At 45.1% G+C, this 20,093-nt stretch overlaps 1 protein-coding gene across 1 annotated transcript in view; it reads left to right on the top strand.

The window, feature by feature from the left end:
• MYSM1 (Myb like, SWIRM and MPN domains 1) overlaps nt 1-20,093 on the top strand; it is a 120,053-nt gene that overhangs the window by 15,111 nt on the left and 84,849 nt on the right. Inside the window, exons 4-6 of the mRNA XM_078776325.1 lie at nt 2,288-2,362; nt 13,147-13,185; nt 13,784-13,853. Of these exons, the coding sequence (XP_078632451.1) occupies nt 2,288-2,362; nt 13,147-13,185; nt 13,784-13,853 (184 nt within the window). The remainder of the gene's footprint in view (nt 1-2,287; nt 2,363-13,146; nt 13,186-13,783; nt 13,854-20,093) is intronic.

Genomic DNA, 20,093 nt, shown 5'->3' with positions numbered 1-20,093 from the left:
TTATATGAGCCTAGACTAAGTATACAAAAAAAAAATGTCACTGCAACCTCTGTCGTGTGATCCTTAGTCCCCCTGGAAAGTTTGGTTGGGATTGAATGAGTAACGACCGGATGTATCACGGTCAGACAGACAGACAAATTGCGTATTTTAGTATGATTAGATGTGATAAAATTAATTATTATATTAAATCAAAAGCGCTTTCTAGGGATTTCCATGAACTCTTACGGATATAGTAACACTTAATTATAATAGGAAAACTTTAATTTGTCTTTGCCTACACTCATAGTATGAGAACTGCCTCAACTTTGTATTGCATCAATTCAATTAGATTATGGATTTTACTTCAGTAAATCTTTTTCCAACAGTTTTATAATGTGTTCCAGAGCCTAATCAGGCTGCTCACATACATTTTAGCTCTCTCAAATGTACTGACCCTTTCAATCAAAGATGTTTCAATCAATGAACTATAATTAATGAATGAATGAAAGAATATTAAGAAATATCTTCAGTGTTGTGAATTTTTTTGAAATTGTGGTATGAGAAAGCTTGGCATTGATTGTGGATTCAGACTTTGTACCCTAATATACAGTCATGTGAAAAAGTAAGTACACCCCATGTAAAGTTTTGACTTTTTCAACATATTTCAACATACAGCTATTTGGTCTTCATTTCAACAATATTGATAGATAAAGGTGATTATAACATAACAAATATCATGAAACATTTACATTTTGTAGTCCATTGTATAATTTAAATAAACATAAATGCAAATTTCACATGTGGAAAAAGTAAGTACACCCTTGGCTCTAATATGTGGTATTGCCCCCTTTGGCAGAAACAACCTCAAGTAGGCGTTTCTTATAACTGTCTACCAGTCTCTGACATCGACTGGGAGAAATTTTTGCCCACTCCTCCATGCAGAATTCTTTCAGCTGTGCGATGTTTGAGGTGTTTCTTGCATGCACAGCTCGTTTCAAATCCCCCCACAACATCTCGATGGGATTTAGATCCAGGCTTTGACTTGGCCATTCCAGAACCCTCCATTTCTTTCTTTTCAGCCATTCTTTGGTGGATTTACTGGTATGTTTCGAGGGTCATTGTCATGTTGCAAGGTCCACCTTTGGTTGAGCTTCAACTTCCGACAGATGGCCTCACATTATCCTCAGGCACCCTCTGGTACAATGAAGAATTCATAGTGGATTCTATGATGGTGAGCTGCCCAGGCCCTGATGCAGCAAAGCTGCCCCAAACCATAATATTTCCACCACCATGCTTTACAGTTGGTATCAGGTTCTTGTGGTCAAATGCTGTCTTTGGTTTTCGCCAAACATGTCTTCTGGTACTGTGGCCAAGTAGCTCCACCTTTGACTCATCTGTCCAGAGCACATTGTTCCAGAAGTGCTGGTCTTTGCCTCGGTGTTCATTGGCAAACTTTAGTCTTGCCCTGATGTTTTTTCTGGACAGCAAAGGGGTCCTCCTGGCACACCTCCCATCTAGATCAAATTTGTGCAGCCTCTTTCTAATGGTAGACTCGTGCACTTTGACATCAACAGTGGCAAGAGCTACCTGTAGGTCCCGTGATGACATTCTGGGGTTCTTAGAGACTTCTTTCAGCATCTTGCAGTCTGCTCTCGGGCTGAACTTGCTGGGGCGGCTTGGCCTGAACAAGTTGGCAGTTGTTTGGAATCTTCTCCACTTGTAGATGATCTTCCGAACAGTCGAATGATTGATTTCAAATTGTTTGGAGATCTTTTTAAATCCCTTCCCAGACTCGTAGGCATCTATAACTTTCTTTCTGAAGGCCTCAGAGGGCTCTTTTGATCTAGGCATGGTGACGCCACACACTTCAACAACAAAGAGCAAACCAAACTAAATGTCTGAGGTTTAAATAAGACAGGTTCCTCTAAGATCCTCTCTAACGATGTTATAATCATTTGCACCTGAGTTGGTGCACCTGATTCTAATTTTAGGTATTTGAAGTAGTGATAAATGTAGGGGTGTACTTACTTTTTCCACATGCGAAATTTGCATTTATGTTTATTTAAATTATACAATGGGCTACAAAATGTAAATGTTTCATGATATTTGTTATATCATATCACCTTTATCTTTCAATTTTGTTGAAATGAAGATCAAATAGCTGTATGTTGAAATATGTTGAAAAAGTCAAAACTTTACATGAGGTGTACTTACTTTTTCACGTGACTGTACCTTTTAAGTTTTGAGAACAATGATGGGAAAAGTGTTTTCTGTATTATTGTCTTGTTTTCCTGAGCTGCTGCACCAGGCAGTATTTGTTTCGGAAGGGAAACTTTGGAAAGCATTCACAATTGCTCAAACAAGACCCAGCTGGTGCTGGCAGGTATGTCTTCTCTCGAGACAGCACTTTTGTCAAGGCAATGCTCATGTCAGACTAAGGTAAACAGTAACTACAGAAGAAATCCAATTTATGGACTACTTTTGGATTTATCATTCTTTTCAATTTAAGGGACTCAGGCCTTGTCCCCCAAAGATAATTCACTAATTTGCATCCTTTTATACTCGGTATTTAAGTTTATTTATGAAATACTGCATATATTTTTCTTACTGCTGGAGACGAACTCATTTGTAACTTATGCTGTTTATGGAACTACCACGCATTTTTTTAGAATCATACTAAAAAAAGCCCATCAAAAATGACGCGTTGGAACAGTTTATTTGACCGTGCAGCCTCGTGAGCTACATATCCTGTCCAATTATATTTGCAATAATTGTTATACAATTGTGTACATGTTAAACAACTCTTGTGTGCATCCGAGACAAAAAACACGGTGTTCCAAAAAGACCTGGACAACTTTGCTTGTGAATATATGTATATACAGTATATATATATATATATATATATATATATATATATATAAATGTATATATATGGGGTTTTTTGCATACAAGATCGAGGCACGTGTAAAAGCTAACATTAATCCTGAAAAAAAACCAAAAACATAAATAAATAAATAACCGGACACACAAAAAATACAATAAAGGGAGCAGGAGACAAGATGGGGAGAGAGAGGGAAGCACACAAGTAAAACAGCAGAGAACGGAAATCGGGAGATCTGTGGGAGGGAGAGGGCTTGGGGGGAGGAGGCATGGGAAGGGGGGGGGGGGGGGGAAACACATGGACACTGCTTTAGGACTTCCAGGAAAGAATGAATGAATGAATGATCGTTTTTAAGGCCATTTTCCCCGCTAGAGCGGGGGTTAGCCTTGCGGGCCCCATGACGATCATGGTTCCCTGTTTTGAGGCAATGTTTTTATGGCCGGATGCCCTTCCTGACGCCAACCCTTGGTCACGCTCTTACGATGCGCAGGGATACGGTGTACCTATTCTAAACCGGGGTACACACCGGGATCATTCATCCCAGCAAGCTGGTACTCAATTTGCTGACCTCGGAAGGATGACAGGCTGAGTCAACCCCCCTGGCGTTAATTCAGCGATCGACCAGGATTCGAACCCAGGATCCTAGGATCCCAAGCCGGCACCCTAACCGCTAAGCCAACACCAGGCTAGGAAAGGAAGTTAGTATTTCAAAAAAGTGGATCTGCGGCGAATTAACGGGGGTAGAAAAGATCAAGGTTTTGAATGGGGGAAGATAAAAGATGGTGGTGAACAGCTGTTTTAAAGACCTGGAGGGAGGAGTGGGATTGAAGAGAGTGAGGGAGTTTGTTCCAGAGGAGGCAGGAGTAAAGAGGAATGAAAGAGTGAAGGTGAGCAGAGAGTCTTCATTTTGGCAATTTCACAAGAAGAGGGTTGCTGGCAGATCTTGTGCGACCTGCAGGAATATTTGGGGGACAGAGCACAGATAGAGCTGGGGGAGCTGGGCTAGATAGGAGTCAGTAGAAGACAGAAGACCACCTACCTGCCTGCGGTGAGTGAGTGAAATGCCCTCACAATCGGCTTCATCGTGGGAGATTCCAATGATCCTGAAAGCTTTGGTTTCAACAGCGTGAAGCCGAGCTAGGTGTGAGGTAGGAGCACCGGCCCAGAGGGGGGGAACAGTATTCCATTGAGCTGCGGATGAAAGCCTTGTTTGTGGTGAGGAGCTCAGGTGTGCAAAGGAAGGACTTTGCACGACGGAGGATGCCCAGTCGGCGACTGGCTTTGGAGGCCAGCTTGGTAATGTGGTTTTCCCAGGAAAGATCATGGCAGATAGTGAGACCCAAAAGCTTGAGTGACAACTTCTTGGAGAGGATTGTTGAGAAAGTAGATGGGAGGGTTGTCCAGTCAATCTTTTCGGAGAGGCATAGTAAGCGTGTGAGATTTGTCAGGATTGAAAGACATGTTCCATTTCTTTGACCAGTCTGTGATTTTGTCCAGTTCTGCAGAGAGTGAGGAGGCTGCAAACTGCCGATAACCCAAAGATAACCCTAACAAAGTTCCACGTGAGATACCAAGCAATGACTCCACTCTTTTCTCCACCTGTCACTGCACAGGGACCTCCTGTTAGCTCTCATGCACTCGAACTCTGCAAAAGCAATGTCAATGAAGCATGCGATAGGTGTGTGTTTTGGAGTGAAATTTGTCTACAATATGCATTGGAATGTATATAGTCGTAGTTATTTTGAGGGTGGTGGTGACACATATCATGCTGGACCATTTTTTATTATCATTTGTTGGATTTACAAGCCTGGGTGCTTCAGACAAAAACTGTTCGTCTTTTGTCATGACTTGATGCAAAATAGTATTTAGCTATATATATATATATATATATATATATATATATATATATATATATATATATATATATTTGGATGGAATGAGGAATGGAGGAATGAGGGATGAGGAATGTAGCGGCAGAGAGTGGAGTCATCAGCAAAGAGATGGAGAGGATTTTTCAGAGAGTCGGAGAGATCATTGATGAACAGATTGGAGAGATTTGGTACCACAAATGATACAACGATACCCTTTCTTTTATATGATACAGAAAATCATACAGTTTTCTTTATTTTCAGGTCTGTTGGTTGAATGTGAAAGAAAATTGCGACTTCACAAGAGAAAGCTCAATGCCTCAAATGGTTTCACCGAGATGAGATCCGACACACAAGTTTAGCGTAATTTCTATACAAGGTATCGGAGGAATCCGCCATCACAGACTAGTATCAGAGAGTGCTACAAGAGGTTTAAGGAGACTGGAACTTGTCAGAAACAGAAAAGTACCGGATGACCAAGCACAAGGGCAGCAGACATTGAACAAATGCGTGAATAATTTCAACAAATTTCCAGACAATCAATCCAACATGCATCCAGAGAACTGCGACTACCAACCACCACTGTACACAGGATTTTGTATAAAAGACTGAAGCTTTCTGCTTATAAGGTGCAGATTCTGTAGGAACTCAAACCAAATGACAGACCAAAATGCAAGGCATTTGCCTTGGAAATGCTCGATCGCATAGCCATAGAGGATGACGAAGATTACTGGAAAAAGGTCATGTTCACAGATGAAGCTTGCTTTCATGCATCGGGGAAGGTCAACTGGCACAATGTGAGGATCTGGGCCTCTGAAAACCCCCACGTGGTTATTGAACACATACGTGACAGTCCTAAGGTAGGTCAATGTGTGGTGTGATCTTGTGATCCTCCATGACTGCTGTGATCTCCATAAGTTCTTGTTATCTTGTGATCTCCATAACCGCTTGGTGGGTCCATTTTTCTTTGCGGAGGATACAGTGACATCAACAATTTACATGAACATGTTGGAAAGATTCGCCTTCCCACAGATTGAAGACATGCAACCCGATGTCATTTTTTTCAACAGGACAGCGCTCCCCGTCGTTGGGCTTTAGTCGTTTGAGCCATCCTGAATCAAAAATTTCCAGGTCGCTGGATTGGCCGATATGGACCAACCAACCGCCTGGACCCCATGATCACCAGACATAACCCCCCTTGATTTTTATTTTTTTTGGTGGGGGTTTGTCAAATATGTTGTCTACAACACCAAGGTGGCAAACGTGCAGGATTTTTGTTCTCGGATCACATCTGCAAGGGCACTGGTGGACGCAAACATGCTGAGCTGAACATGGCAAGAATTCGTGTATCGCCTTGATGTCCTGTGTGTGACAAATGGAGCTCACATTGAAGTGTACTGATGGTGTCTACAAAACTTTGAGTTTCTGTATCATATAAGCCAAAGTTGTCCGGGTCTTTTTGGAACACCATGGATTATAACTTTACATTTAATATTTAAAACGTTTCTGTGTATCAAAAAAAAAATTTTGAGCAAAATGCAATGACAATCCTTGAATGTACACATATGAAGAAAATGTATGGCAAGTTATGAATGTATTTGATTGCATTTTATGAGACAGATTTACAAGCAATAAAATATTACAATGACATATAAAATCCCTATGAAAAATGCATAATATCAGGGCACCTCACATTAAAAAAGCATTGTCACCGTTTACGGACCCTCACCACAACTATTAATTCCAGTCAAGCGTGAGGTTGCAAATGCCGTAGATTTGCATTGCAAATGCGTTATAGGCTCAATTTACTGTGAAATCGAAAGCAAGCAGGTCTGTCTTCGCTTTTGCCAGCTTCTAAAAGCGCCGGTAATTATCGGGTCTCTATAATCTGATTAACCAATTTCATCGTCTCTAAGGAAGTGTTCAACGGCCCACTAGAACGGCACTCGGGAAAGGTCAACTGGCATGCATCTGCCAAGCTGAGCTGGGTGGATACTCAGAGCATACATCCGCCAAGCTGAACAGTTTACATTTTGTATCCCACTGATTGGTTCAGGTCCAAATCCAGATATGACCCAAGTCGAACTTATGTCACCTAACCAACTCATCCACCAAGTTTTGTCATAAGTCGTCCACAACTTTTTGAAATATCATGTTATTTATCGTTTTTGTCCCCATCACTCAATGGTGAAGAATCACTGACAGATTTTAAAGACTGTCATATCCCGATCCAGATTGGGATCTTCACTAAAATCGAAACAATTCGTCCATGTCACACACACAACTTGTCCACCAAGTGTCGTCCAAATCCATCCACAACTTTTTGAGATACCATGCTATAAATGTTGATTTTAGCCCTATCACTCAATGATGAAGAATGACTTAAAATTCTCTGATCCAGATCTGGATTCGAATCTTCACCAAAATTGAATCAGTCCTTCCTTGTCACACCCGCCCTGCCCACCAAGTTTCGTCTGAATCCGTCCACAACTTCTTGAGATATCGTGCTATGCTTCGTGTTTTGCCCTATCTCTCAATGGTGAAGAATCACTTTGAAAATTACTGGATCCAAATCCAGATCTTCACCAAAATGTAATCATTTCGTCTGTGTCAGATACACAACTTCACTACCAAAGTTTGTTCGAATCAGTCCACAACTTTTGGAGATATCCTGTTCACAGACAGACAAACAGACAGGGGTGTGAAAACATAACCTCCATCCACCTTCGGTGGCGGAGATAAAAATGCTTTTACTACCGCGACATGATCCAGAACGAGGTGGGCAAGTTATCTTAAGAAATAAGAATAATTTGTAAGGGGACAAAACCTAAATAGAGAATTTTTTTTGTAACACTTTAGGCTCGTATATTGGTACAGTCTAAAGTGGTGCCTGGAAAGAGGGAAAAAATGAAGTGGTACTCTGTGGTGCATGCAATGATAACCACCATATATGGGTCATGAATGGGGGATTATTGAAAGAGGAACAGGAGTAGGATAGGGGAGAATGAGGGGAGGAAGAAGAAGACCTAACTACAGCCCTCACAATGCATATGCCCCGTTTCTCTTAGACCATTGATGGGTGTCTATCTGGCACAAATACCAACAATATAACTAACTTGGGTTATCTAAAACAACACACACCACCTGGGCCACCATACACCATCTGCTACACCTCAGCTGACACCTGCTCATATGCCGGACAGTCCAGACTCTCTCAAGGCCAGTACACCAATGGCAACGCAACAGGCCAGTGCTGTGTTCGGTCTGGGCAGCACCATCAATAAGGAGGATGCACAGAGAACAGGAATACATCTCCCTACTTGCCAGCTGTCCTGGTGTTCCCCTCAAATGGGCGTCTGCGCAGCTCGTTGTGGCTCAGGTCACCGACTTTTACAAGGGTAACATACTCACTGTCTCGGACCACCATGAATGCATCTTTCTCATTCAGCTTCTGGACAGCAATTGCAAGATGAGGGAGATCTCCACTGCATGTAGGTCAACCAAAGTCATGCTCGCCAAGCTGCAGGCCATGGAACAACAACTGGATGCAACCTTCCGGTAGTGGCTGGCCAACGTTGAGCAGCTGGTCACAAACCAAGAGCATCATCTCCTGTTCCTGCAGTCGACGAAGACTGACTGCATAGCATCTTTCGGCACCTACAACAAGGTCCTGTCGCAGAAGGTGCACCACGCCAGGTTCGTGAGCAGGCCGAGGAAGAACAGCGCAAGCCAAAGGTGCAGAAAATTAGTGCTGCTAGTTCCATCATTTTGTTGGCAGACGACAGTGAGGCGGCAGCCAGCAGTAACCATGAAAGTGATGCGACTGCCACTCCGACAAACACTGCGACTTCCACTCGGAGCCATCACCGCAGCGAGTACACCAGCACCCCGGCGTTCATCCTCCACAATATCCTACGCCATCTGAAGTTGGTTTTCCTGGCCACTTGACTCAAGCTAACACCGACACAACAGGCTAGCTTCACTAAGGCCATAATTGATGAAGCCGGGGGAAATCCTGCCAAGGTATCAACTTCAGAATTTCATAATAACGAAAATTTCAAGTGTTTCGAAGAGAAAATAATAAAAAGAAAATTTGAAAAATTAGCCTTTTTCTTTGTTTCGTTGGTTACCCAATTACCAAATTTTTCATAGGATTGAACTAAATGTTTTCCAATTTTAATCCCACCACCTTTTAGAGCAGGGGTTCTTTTCCTTTTTTGAGTCATGGACCCCTTTGAGAATCTGGTGAAAGCTACGGACCCCTCCCCAGAAAAATGCACATAAGCACATAAACACAAAATTTTGCCTACAATGAATACATTTTATTGAATAGGAAAATTATTTCCTTCACATACTGTCATAATCAGAATTTAAAAAACAATCTTTACAAAGAATATATCTCACTTTTTTCATGCAAAAATCAATGACCATTCCCTGAATGAAGTGAAATATATCCAAATTGTGCAAATTAAACAAAATAAACTTCAATTCTGCTCAAAAGTACATTTCAGTTAGAAGGCTGTTGTTGTTTGGCTTCAATAAGAAGATGAAATTGGGGAGTGGTCTTTGACAAGGCAACACGCATGTCATGTTTGACATCCAATCGATTTCTACTTTTCGTTTTGATGGTAACAAGTGCTAGTGCTGAAAATCCTGACTCGCAAAGAGATGTGGTTGCAAACGGAATCAGAGCTCCCACCGCTCGCTTTGCCAGACGAGGGTAGGCTTGTGTCAAGGAACACCAAAATTCTCCAAGACTCTTCGAGTTGAACTCATGTCGTATCATTTCCTTTGTCCTCAGGTCAATGAGGTCATCTTTAGCAAGGTCTGCATCATTAATACAGTTCATATCAGCAAGGAAACGATTACGAATCCACGTTTCAACTTTAAGGTCATCTGAGCAGAAGTAACCTTCGAAAGAGTTCTGCAGTGTTTTCAGGTGTCTGCACATTTCTGCCTGCAGAGAAATTGACAGGGCTTTGTCTCTCTCGACTCCATCCTGCAGAAGCACTTCCTCCAGCATTGGAAAGTTTGCATAGTTGTCTGCCTCCAATCTCCTCTTCCACAGTGGCAGCTTGGCCAAAAGAGCTGGTAGGTTTTCAGCAGCATCCATAATGGTGACTGCAGGGCCTTGAATCGAAAGACATACCACATTCATATGGCCAAAAATATCCGCCAAATAAGCCAAGCCGTGAATGAACTCCTCCCTGTCAAACTGTTCCAAGAGTGGACTTTCCTTTTCTCTCAAAAAAAGTGAAACTTCTGCCCTAAGTTCCATCAAGTGCTTCAAGATTTGTACGGTTGGCTCGTCTGGAATACATAACATCCTGTACAGTGTACATAGACAAAAAATAAAACTTTTTCTAAAAAGCTAGCGAAAATAAATTTTAAATAATTTTTATGCGCCTGGTTCACGGACTGGTGGTGTTGGCTTAACGTTTAGGGTGCCGGCTTGGGATCCCAGGATCCTGGGTTCGAATCCCGGTCAATTGCTAAATTAACACCAGGGGGGTTGACTCAGCCTGTCATCCTTCCGAGGTCGGCAAATTGAGTACCGGCTTGCTGGGATGAATGATCCCGGTGTGTACCCCGGTTTAGAATAGGTACACCGTATCCCTGTGCATCGTAAGAGGCGACTAAGGGTTGGCGCCAGGAAGGGCATCCGGCCATAAAAACATTGCCTCAAACAGGGAACCATGATTGTCATGGGGCCCGCAAGGCTAACCCCTGCTCTAGCGGGGAAAATGGCCTTAAAACGATCATTCATTCATTCATTCATTCACGGACCCCCTGAAGCCCGTCGTAATGGAGGGACCCAAAGGGCAGAAGTAACCTTCGAAAGAGTTCTGCAGTGTTTCCAGGTTTCTTCACATTTCTGCCTGCAGAGAAATTAAGTTCACGGACCCAAAGGGGTCCATGGACCACAGGTTAAGAACCCCTGTTTTAGAGGCCATTTTTGGAATCGGTGACCCTGAATTACTGGAAGCATGTGTTCTTACTTTTTTTTAAATGCGAAAAATCTCACATTTGACCAAAGCAACACATTCGCGGGGGTACCCTATTTTTACCCGATCCTGGTGGGTGTAGGGGGAGGGTCTAAACAAAATGGAAAATCCGAAATATTTCACAGAAATGCTATATAAGGCTCGTTTAACAACAACAAAAAAAAGTATGACTAGATCAATGGGAGAATATTTTTCAAAAACGGGGTGTTGGGCCACCATGTGCGGCCAGTACGGCCTGTCTGTGATGTGGCATAGAGTCCACCAGTGTCTGGAATTCTGCAGGAGGGTTGCGGCACCATTCTTCCACGAGAAAGTCAATCACATAGCACCTGTTTGATGAAGGTGTAAAACGCTGTGTGGGCGTCGTTCCCGAATATCTCATAAATGCTCGATTTGGGTTCAAATCTGGTGACTGAGAAGGCCATGACCTATGGATAACACCAGTGTCATGTTCATCAATTAATTGGGCAACCACACATGCTCTGTGGATGGGGGCATTGTCATCCTGGAAGACACCCATCATAGCAAGAAAGAAATGCTGCAACATGGTGATGGAGAAGATGATCACTCAGTACCATTACGCAGCGATTGGAATTGACCTTACCTTCTAAGGCAATGACTGCACCCAAACCGTGCCAGGACAATGTACCCCACAACATTAAAGAACCACCAGAACCCTTCACTGTTGAAATCAAACACTCAGGATTGTAGAACTATTTAGGTTGGTGCCACACGTGCACTCATCCGTTTATCAAGAACATTGTGAAGGATGATTCATCTGACCATATCACGTTTCTGCACTGCATGGTAGTTCATTGCCTGTGCTCGTTGTACCACTGGACTCGCAAAGTGCATTGCCAGGTGTGATGAGTGGTTTTTGCACTGCAACCCGAATGTGGTATCCCGCTCTGTGGAGTTCGCAGCGGACCGGTTTTGATGAAACTGGCTGCTCACATCCCAGTTTGAAATTTACAGTCAATTGATCTGCAGTTGTTCGCCTGCTTTTCCTTGCCCTTCAAATTAATGCATGGATATCACGATCCTGAAGTATGCGCTTCCGGCCACTGTTGCACTATGCTGATTATGTCTTTCCTTCAGAGTTCCACGCCGCCATTATCTTCGACACCGTTCCTCATGAAACATCAGCAAGTTGAGGTGTCTTTGTCATTGAAGCTCCTGCCAAACGCGCCCCAACAATCACCGCTCTTTCAATGTCGGCAAAGTCTTCTCTTGCAGCAATGCTAGCCATAATTATAGGCAAACAAGCCTGTGCAGCATTTGTGCAGATGGAACTAGCAGCAAACAAGCCTGTGTATACATGACCCTAAGCATGTTGGGATGTTATTTGCTTCATTAACACATGAGCCAACCCCTGCTCTAGCGGGGAAAATGGCCTTAAAACGATCATTCATTCATTCATTCATTCAACACATGAGCCACACCCGTGTGGAAGCGGTGGCTTTCAATGGACTTGGTGTCCTTCATTTACCCAGGTGAAGAGGGTCTTCTAGCTCTCCTGAGAGTGGACTCGCACTTGGGGTGATACCAGCCCTATGGAGTAATCTGAGGTTGTTTTTCAGTTGGATTTGCCTTCTAGGAAGTGAACGCAAGTTGTTTCAAGGCAATTAACTCACCATAGGATTCAGTGTACCATGAGTGTGAGGAAGGATATGATGTCTTTGACATTATGGGGTATTATGTGTATATCAGTGACGACAAAATCTCAATTTAATCCATTTTAAATTCAGGCTGTAACACAACAAAATGTGAATAAGTCAAGGGTTGTGAATACTTTCTAAAGGCACTGTTTATGCTTATGGAGTCATCACTTTTAGGAAGACGGTACAACACAGAGACAGAGATGGGAGCAAAGGGGACGTCACAGCCAAAGGTACTCCTGGGGGTTTGTAGGTGTAAGAGCAGTACAGGGACAATGAGAAATGGAGTTATTGATGTACCGGTAGATATACTAAACCCTTAATATGCTGAAGAAGAATGTGAGGATTCAAAAACCGTTAAAAAAGAGCCAAATATAAAAATAAGCAAAGTCAGAAAGAAAAGTATAATGTAAATTGGAAGAGAAAGCTGGTTGGATAACTCGGGATGGAAGAAAAAAAACTCCAGAAAGGACAGCAAAGATTATGTCTCTTACAGCCACTGCACACCATTCGGCTCATGATTATGTTAGCCGCTCACCAATGTTGGTCCTTCAACTGGAAATGGGTAAGTACCTCCCAAAAAGGTGGGTGCTCTGGTTGAGGGATTAATGCGACAGTCTGAAAAAGATAAACATTTTGTGTAATGCAGGAATAACATATCGTGTTTTCATGCTGAATTTCACAAATTGCTTTTAATGCATTGGTCATAATGCTGTACTTGCATAAATCGTGGTGATGTTCCTCTTTTTGTACAGTTCATGCAGAAGGAAGGCACAGAGGGAGAAAATCAAAAGGTAAGTTTATTTGATACTTGCGAAAATTGAAGATTTGTCAAGTATATTAGATGGTCGCATGTGTTATTCTGTCTGTCTGGCTGTAGATTGTATGTCAATCGTCGACAGGTCACAGTTTTTTTTAAAGCAATCTTTACGAAACTTCACCAAATGGTAGAGTTGGTCATAAGCAAGAATCCTATTGATTTTGAGGTCAAAAGGTCATCAGCCAAAGGTCAACCATTTGGGTCAAATTTCTAAAATCCTCAATTTTCATCCGATTGACTTGAAATTTGAAGAGGATTTGCATATTTGGTCACTGAATCAATCATCAATTATGTTTGAGGTTAAAAGGTAAACATAGGCTGAATTTCTAAAATCGTCAATTTTAATCCGATTGACTTGACATTTGAAGAGGATTTGTACATTTTGTCATTTAATTCAACCACAAATTATTTTTCAGGTCGATTTTTTTGGGGGGGATTTCACAAGTATCTTGCTCTGCACGATGTCTTGTTTCATTGTCAGCATCTTATAAGAGATTTGACTGCCATCCTTTGTTTGCAGTTTGTCTGACGATTGTAGATTATAGCAGTGATTATAATCTTTACATTGACAGTGATGGCACATTGAAGAACAGGAGGGTTCCTTGGACACAAGCTGAAACGGCAGCATTTGAGGAGGGTCTGGTAAGTAATTCCTAAAGTTTGATAACTTGATAAAGGGGTCCAAGAGTGCCCAATAAAAATAGTTGTATATGGGTCATGAATATGTACACAACCCGAAGACCCAAAACACCCCAAAGACCCAAAACACCCCGAAGACCCAAAACACCCGAAAGACCCAAAACACCCCGAATACCCAAAACACCCCGAAGACCCAAAACACCCAGAAGACCCAAAACACCCCGAAGACCCAAAACACCCCAGAGACCCAAAACACCCCGAAGACCCAAAACACCCCGAAGACCGAAAACACCCTGAAGACCCAAAACATCTCGAAGACCCAAAACACCCCGAACACCAAAACTTAGTGCTGAAAAAACTTGACAAGTGTGCAGCTGCATATTTCTGAAATGGCTCATAAGATTCTCATCCATGGATACATTGCAGCAAAATGAAATTGTTATGGCTGTTTAATAATAATAATAATATTAATAATAATAATAATAATAATAATAATAAATAATAGTGTTCACCATATAATTGATTAATTTATACACTTATTGTTCACAAAATCTAAGCTGATGTATGATCAAATTCACAGATTGAGCTCAAAGTACCTTAAAACATGGAATGGTACAATATACTCAGGAATGATATTGTTACATGGAAAGGGGGGGGGGGGGGGTTAGGGAGGGGAGGGGAGGGAAATGGCGATAGCTAGACTGTGGTAAGTGTAACATGGGCCATGTGTTTTGAGTAGATTACATTGCCATGTAACAGAGACCTGTCAGAGTAAGTCGTCTTGTAAAGTGTGGCAATGAGGAGGCAGCATATGTAATTTATAGACAGGATAGTCAGGTTGCTATTGTATGCGTAACCACCTCTTGTTTGTGGGCGGGCCCAGATTAGTACTTCCCATCATATAAAGGCAGACGGGGAAAGCGCTGCACACTCCAAAAAGGCCTTCACGATCTGTCTGCCTGGTGTGTGCACAAGCCATGGTGGTGTAGTGTGCTGTGGGGCCTGGAAGAGATGATTGACTTTTATTTTCATTTGGGATGGCCTGGAGTACTCTTCCTAAAAGGACCAGGGATGGGCATGTGAGGAAGAAGGACCGTTAACAAAGGACAGAGTGACGAGGGCTGTGGCTGTAGACAAAGTTGATGTGGGCAAAAAAGCTGAAGTGGGGAAAAGCAAAGGTGATCGTGTCTGGCTGTAGATAACACCGACATGTGATTGTGTCTGATACGCAGGTTGGACACCAGACTCAAAATAGACCACTTCAGGAACCAGGTGTGAGCCAATAGCTTCCAAGAGCCAAAACGAGCACGATGAAGATTGTGTTTGGTGTGGAATGCCAGCGACGATCCGCCTCCTCAACCAGGCATCGTGGACCCCTTTTTCCTTTATACGATCTCTTCCTAGTCTGCTCGCCATCCTCTCCCTCCACGCTCAACAAGCACATGGTGATCCCAGCTTTGGTCAATCCCAAGAAACTAAGCCACAATTTGTCCTCTCCAAAACTCCGTAATCAGTTTTGCTTGTCTTTCCACACTAGGCTTTTGTCATCACTGGTCTGAACACCCAGGCCTCTTCGTATTCGTCTCCAGGTCTCTCCTGTTCCCTCCTTCCTCAAGTGAGGTCTCTCTCGTTCTACTCCTCCTGGGTGCAGTTCACTGCTCTGGCTTTCCCGCCCACGGGGGCGGTGCCTATAAAGATAATTGCAAGATGGCGCTTCCATCTCCACAGCACATTACGCTACCATGGCTGACACACAATAGCCAGACAGATGTGCGCCTCTCTCATGAGAAGTTCTTGTCTACTAGCCGTGCTTACCACATGAGGTGTTCACACCCACAAATTAAGGTCTAACCTGTCTATAAATTACATACGCTGCCTCCTCAGCATCACATACAACAATAGACTTAACCTGACAGTTACATGTCAGTCTAACTGCTACTCGAAAGACAGACCATACTACACTTACCACAGTCTGGCTATGGATCTACCTCCCCACCCCCACCCCCCCCCCCTTTCACATAACAATATTGTTACGGACCGCGGATTGGATGTTATTTACCAAGCGGAGGTAACCGCGGCCGAACAGTTGTTCCCCGTTTCTTCCCGACTCACCCGATTCACCCAGACGTTGGCCAAATCGCGCTATGCCAAATCAATGATAGAAAGGACACGACGACTGGGAAAGATGAAACGACGCCAGGGGGTACAGTTCTCAAGACCTCCGGAGGAGGGTATAATTACAGTGGTGGAGAAAAGGGGGTAGATTACAAGGCAGAGTGAGGTAAAGACACAGAAGAGATGGGCACTTAAATACAGTCTTATCTATTCCCCGACAGACCACGGACAAACGGACAAGGTAGACTCACACGGGGATTGATGGCAGGAATGGACAGGTAGGTCGCTGGCACAAGGTGCACCTTGGCTCGGGGACAGGATAAGCACGGTTCAAAGATGCAGGGAGGTCTCACAGCGCTCGGAGGTGGTCTTGCTTGCTCCAAGCTCGGCGCGCATCTGACGTCACCTCTCTCTCACTGCGCATGCTCAGCGGGGAGTGACACACCCTCGGCTGGTTGGTTCCGCCCCAACTGGGGCCGGTCCGCCGCTTCCATTGGGTGCGGGGGTTACCGGGCTCCGCCCATGACGAGGAGCCGACAGGGAGCCCCTGTTTGGTAACCCCGTCGAGCACATGTCCGATGGCGGCTCGTTGGGAAGGCCTGGTGTCCTCCCACCACTCCTACCAAGCCGGAGTGAGGACGCGCACTCCCTGCGCTCGTTGTTGTTGTTGTTGTTGTTGTTGAAGAGAACTGTGAGGAAGAGCTGCGGGGAGGTATTGGGAGGTCCTAAACTTCCTAACGGTGCCATACAATCACATTCTGGTGCAACGAAGGGTCAGAATTAATGGAAACGAATCCTTAACTGACATAGATTAAGAATAACTAGCAAGATGTCCTATAGTTGTCTACCTGAGATGCGGTGGACCTGGATGCGACATTTAATGGGGGAAATAGGGGGAGGTCGGGTCTACAGAGTGTGGTTTACAGAAAATGGGACTAGGGAATGGGGGATTGGGGAGAGTTGGGAAGTATTGAGGAAATAGGGGAATATTTACAAGCGGATATAGATGGATGCAAATCCCATATCCGCAATACTGCACCCTTCTCGACCTCGGGGCGTCCCGACCCGATAAATTTTTACCTACTTTAGTGTGGCACTCAGATGTAGTTCCCTCTACTATTAACTCAACCCTGAGTGCGACAGTTTTACAGATGTTCACAAATGAGTAAATATGTCCCCCTGCGACGTTGCACCCTTCTCCTAACAGAAACACACCCACAGGATAACTGAATCGCGGAAAGCATCCTCAAACTAAACATACAGCCGGTAGGGAGCATCATTTATACAAGACTACACCGATAGTTACACTACGATCCAGGACCTGTTCTTTGAGGAACACATGCAGATGTTATGCATAGGGAGAGCACGCATGCCAGCATCGATACACCAACCCACGAGTGCCCTGTGGCCCTACGGCCTTTAATAATGTGCAGAGCACCCCTTCCAAGCACCAAAAGCACCACCCCATTATGCACAGTCAGCACCATCCGGTGCACCAATAAAGTGTTCAATAACAATGCACAATCAAGTGTCCATGGTCACCGGTGGTGTCGCAGCCGGCCGATGTTCTGCCGCTGGTCTTGCCTTCATGGAGTGCACTTGGCCTTCTGGCTTCTTTAGAAATAAAGAAAGGCGCCAACCGCGTCCATCTCTTAATTGTGGCCGTCAGGGGGGCCAACTAAAAGTGGTTCACCTGTATGGCATAGGTGCCACGTTGACCCAGAGGTCCATCAACGGGTGGTGCTTGACCGTAAAAGAACTGCGGTCCATTGTGGGCGGCCACAAAAATTGCGGTCCATATGGTGGATCGATCCAGGCAGCAAGCAGCGGAAGTACAGGCCCACAACTGCGGAGCCAGCACCTCTCTCTCCTCTCTCTCTGCCCCAAAGCCAGATCCTCGGAGGTGGGAGACAAAAGAAGACAAGTGAGTAAGGTGGTAAGGGCGCAAAAGTGCACGCAATACAAGGTAATGCACACTGGGGGCACATGGGAACCAGGTGAGACAGGTACGTTCCTACCGTACGCCCCCCCCCCCCCACCAGGTAACCTACATTGCCCCTCCCTTACCCCTTACTGTATCCACAAAACACAACACTACCCATAAACATCTACTTTACACATCAACAAACGTCCATACTGTCTTCCCCGTTCCTCCCATAAACCAAATTCGTCTTCTCTCCCTCCTAACCATTCAAATTTGCCATTTCCAACTCTCATCAAAATTTGCCATCTCCAACTCATCATCAAAATTTGCCATCACCAATTCATCATCAGTCCCTCCTAAGGAGGGAGAGATGGAATCACCCCAATGTCTCATCCACGTCGTGATGCGTCTCACAAATCCAAACAGCAATTCTCATTTCCTGCAACACAAAACAAAGAAAACACAGGTGTGGAGTCATCATCATCACCTCAGGTAAGTGGCTGCGTATGGTGCGACAGGTTCATCAATCCTAACTATTTCCTAAATGACTTTAACAACTTTACATTACCCGGGGTCTTTCTCCTGCCAAACCATTGGCCCTCATTACTCTATGTGGTTCGAAGAACCAAAATCCCATTGACCATCTGTGGTGCACACCATCAATTTGGGTCTCACTCCCCGATTCAACACTCGGTGCTCCCGCACAATTTCGGTGGCTGGGTCGTGTGACGCTCCCAGCAGGTCCGCCCACCTGCACACCTCCACCACTGTTGTTGCCTACCGAGCTCACCTGCTCCTCACCCTAACCTAACTAACTGGGGAAGGCCCTCTCGCACTCTCACCCCCTCGGTGCCCTCTCTGGCACGGGCTGCCCGATCCACACCCGGGATCCTCAGGCACCCACTGACACTAACGGCTCCCAGAGCCCACCTGCGGCCTCACCTGGCCGACATCTAACAGTGGCGGAGTGCCCAACCATTCACACTCATACTAACAGGCCACACGACCAGCCAATTTCACCACACCAATGCACCCACCCACAATACCATTCTGCAACCGCACCACAAATGCCAATATCCAACCACAATTTACCTATACCTTCTAACTACTCTTTAAACTACCCTCCCCGGGTACTCGTGAAAGGGGTCCACTCTTCCCCCATCCACACCTTCGCACCATGCACACCACTCCGTACCACTTACTCCAACTCTCTCCACACCACTCATTCTCTGCTCCATATATTCCACACACCTGTACTTGCTCACCTGTGCTCTCATACTTGGTGCCGCCTGCACCCTTCTCTCCCCCAAGCGCATTCGCGCTGATCCACAACACTCACTACTCACCATGACACTCATCCGCAATGCTCTCTCATTCATCACTTGTACACTCACACACACCTCGGAGCATTTCCTCACCGATGCCTCATTTGAAGCTGCTCACCAGCACTTCCATTCATACTGCATCATCTGCTCTGTCTACTCCCTTCTAAAACTTGCGCTCCTCCGTCTTCCCTTACACTCAGCGCTCCCACGTCATTATCAAACACTAAGCTACGACGTCCCCACTACAGGTACCAAGTCTCTTACTTAAATCCTGTCACCTATAGTCACCTCTAGTCCCTATCAATATAACCAAGCCCTCCCTGGCTCGGTTGTCATAGCCACCCCATAAACTATAGCGCATTTGCCCCCACTGTTCATCAATCCCCCAGTCCTCTGGCACTAATAAGCCCCCCTTATTCAGATGTACTGGGTCCCGCCTCGGCATCTAAAGCCGAGGCAATCCACGGGGGCGCCTGCTCGCCGGTGTAAGGCCTACGTGCCCGACACCTTCTAGTTTCCCGGTGGCTGGCGGGGGGGGGGGTGTCTGGGGTCGGCTAACCCGCTCTCCCCTGGGCGGAGTTGAGGACCTCAACCGCCGGGGATCATCCTGGCGCGTGGCTCGACAGTGCCGCGCCAGGTGACCCAGACGGTTGCAAGTATAGCACCTCACCTGATAAGGTGCTTGTCTCCGGAATTCCAAATTTTCCCCCCTGAAGGTCCGAATTGGATTACCCGCTCGTGGTCCACCGCGGGCCACCTCCGGGGCCGCCTGCCATGGTCCAGGTCCCGCCAGGCGCTGGTCCACCAGCCTCCGGACCATGCCCGCCAGGTCAGGACTCACGTCGGGGGCGGGCCCCCAAGGGGTCCTCCCTCCATCGG

The sequence above is a fragment of the Myxine glutinosa genome, chromosome 1 (assembly GCF_964187855.1).
Source record: "Myxine glutinosa chromosome 1, kmMyxGlut1.1, whole genome shotgun sequence".
NCBI classification, from domain to species: Eukaryota; Metazoa; Chordata; class Myxini; order Myxiniformes; family Myxinidae; genus Myxine; species Myxine glutinosa.
This window is presented reverse-complemented; position numbering and strand designations above follow the sequence as displayed.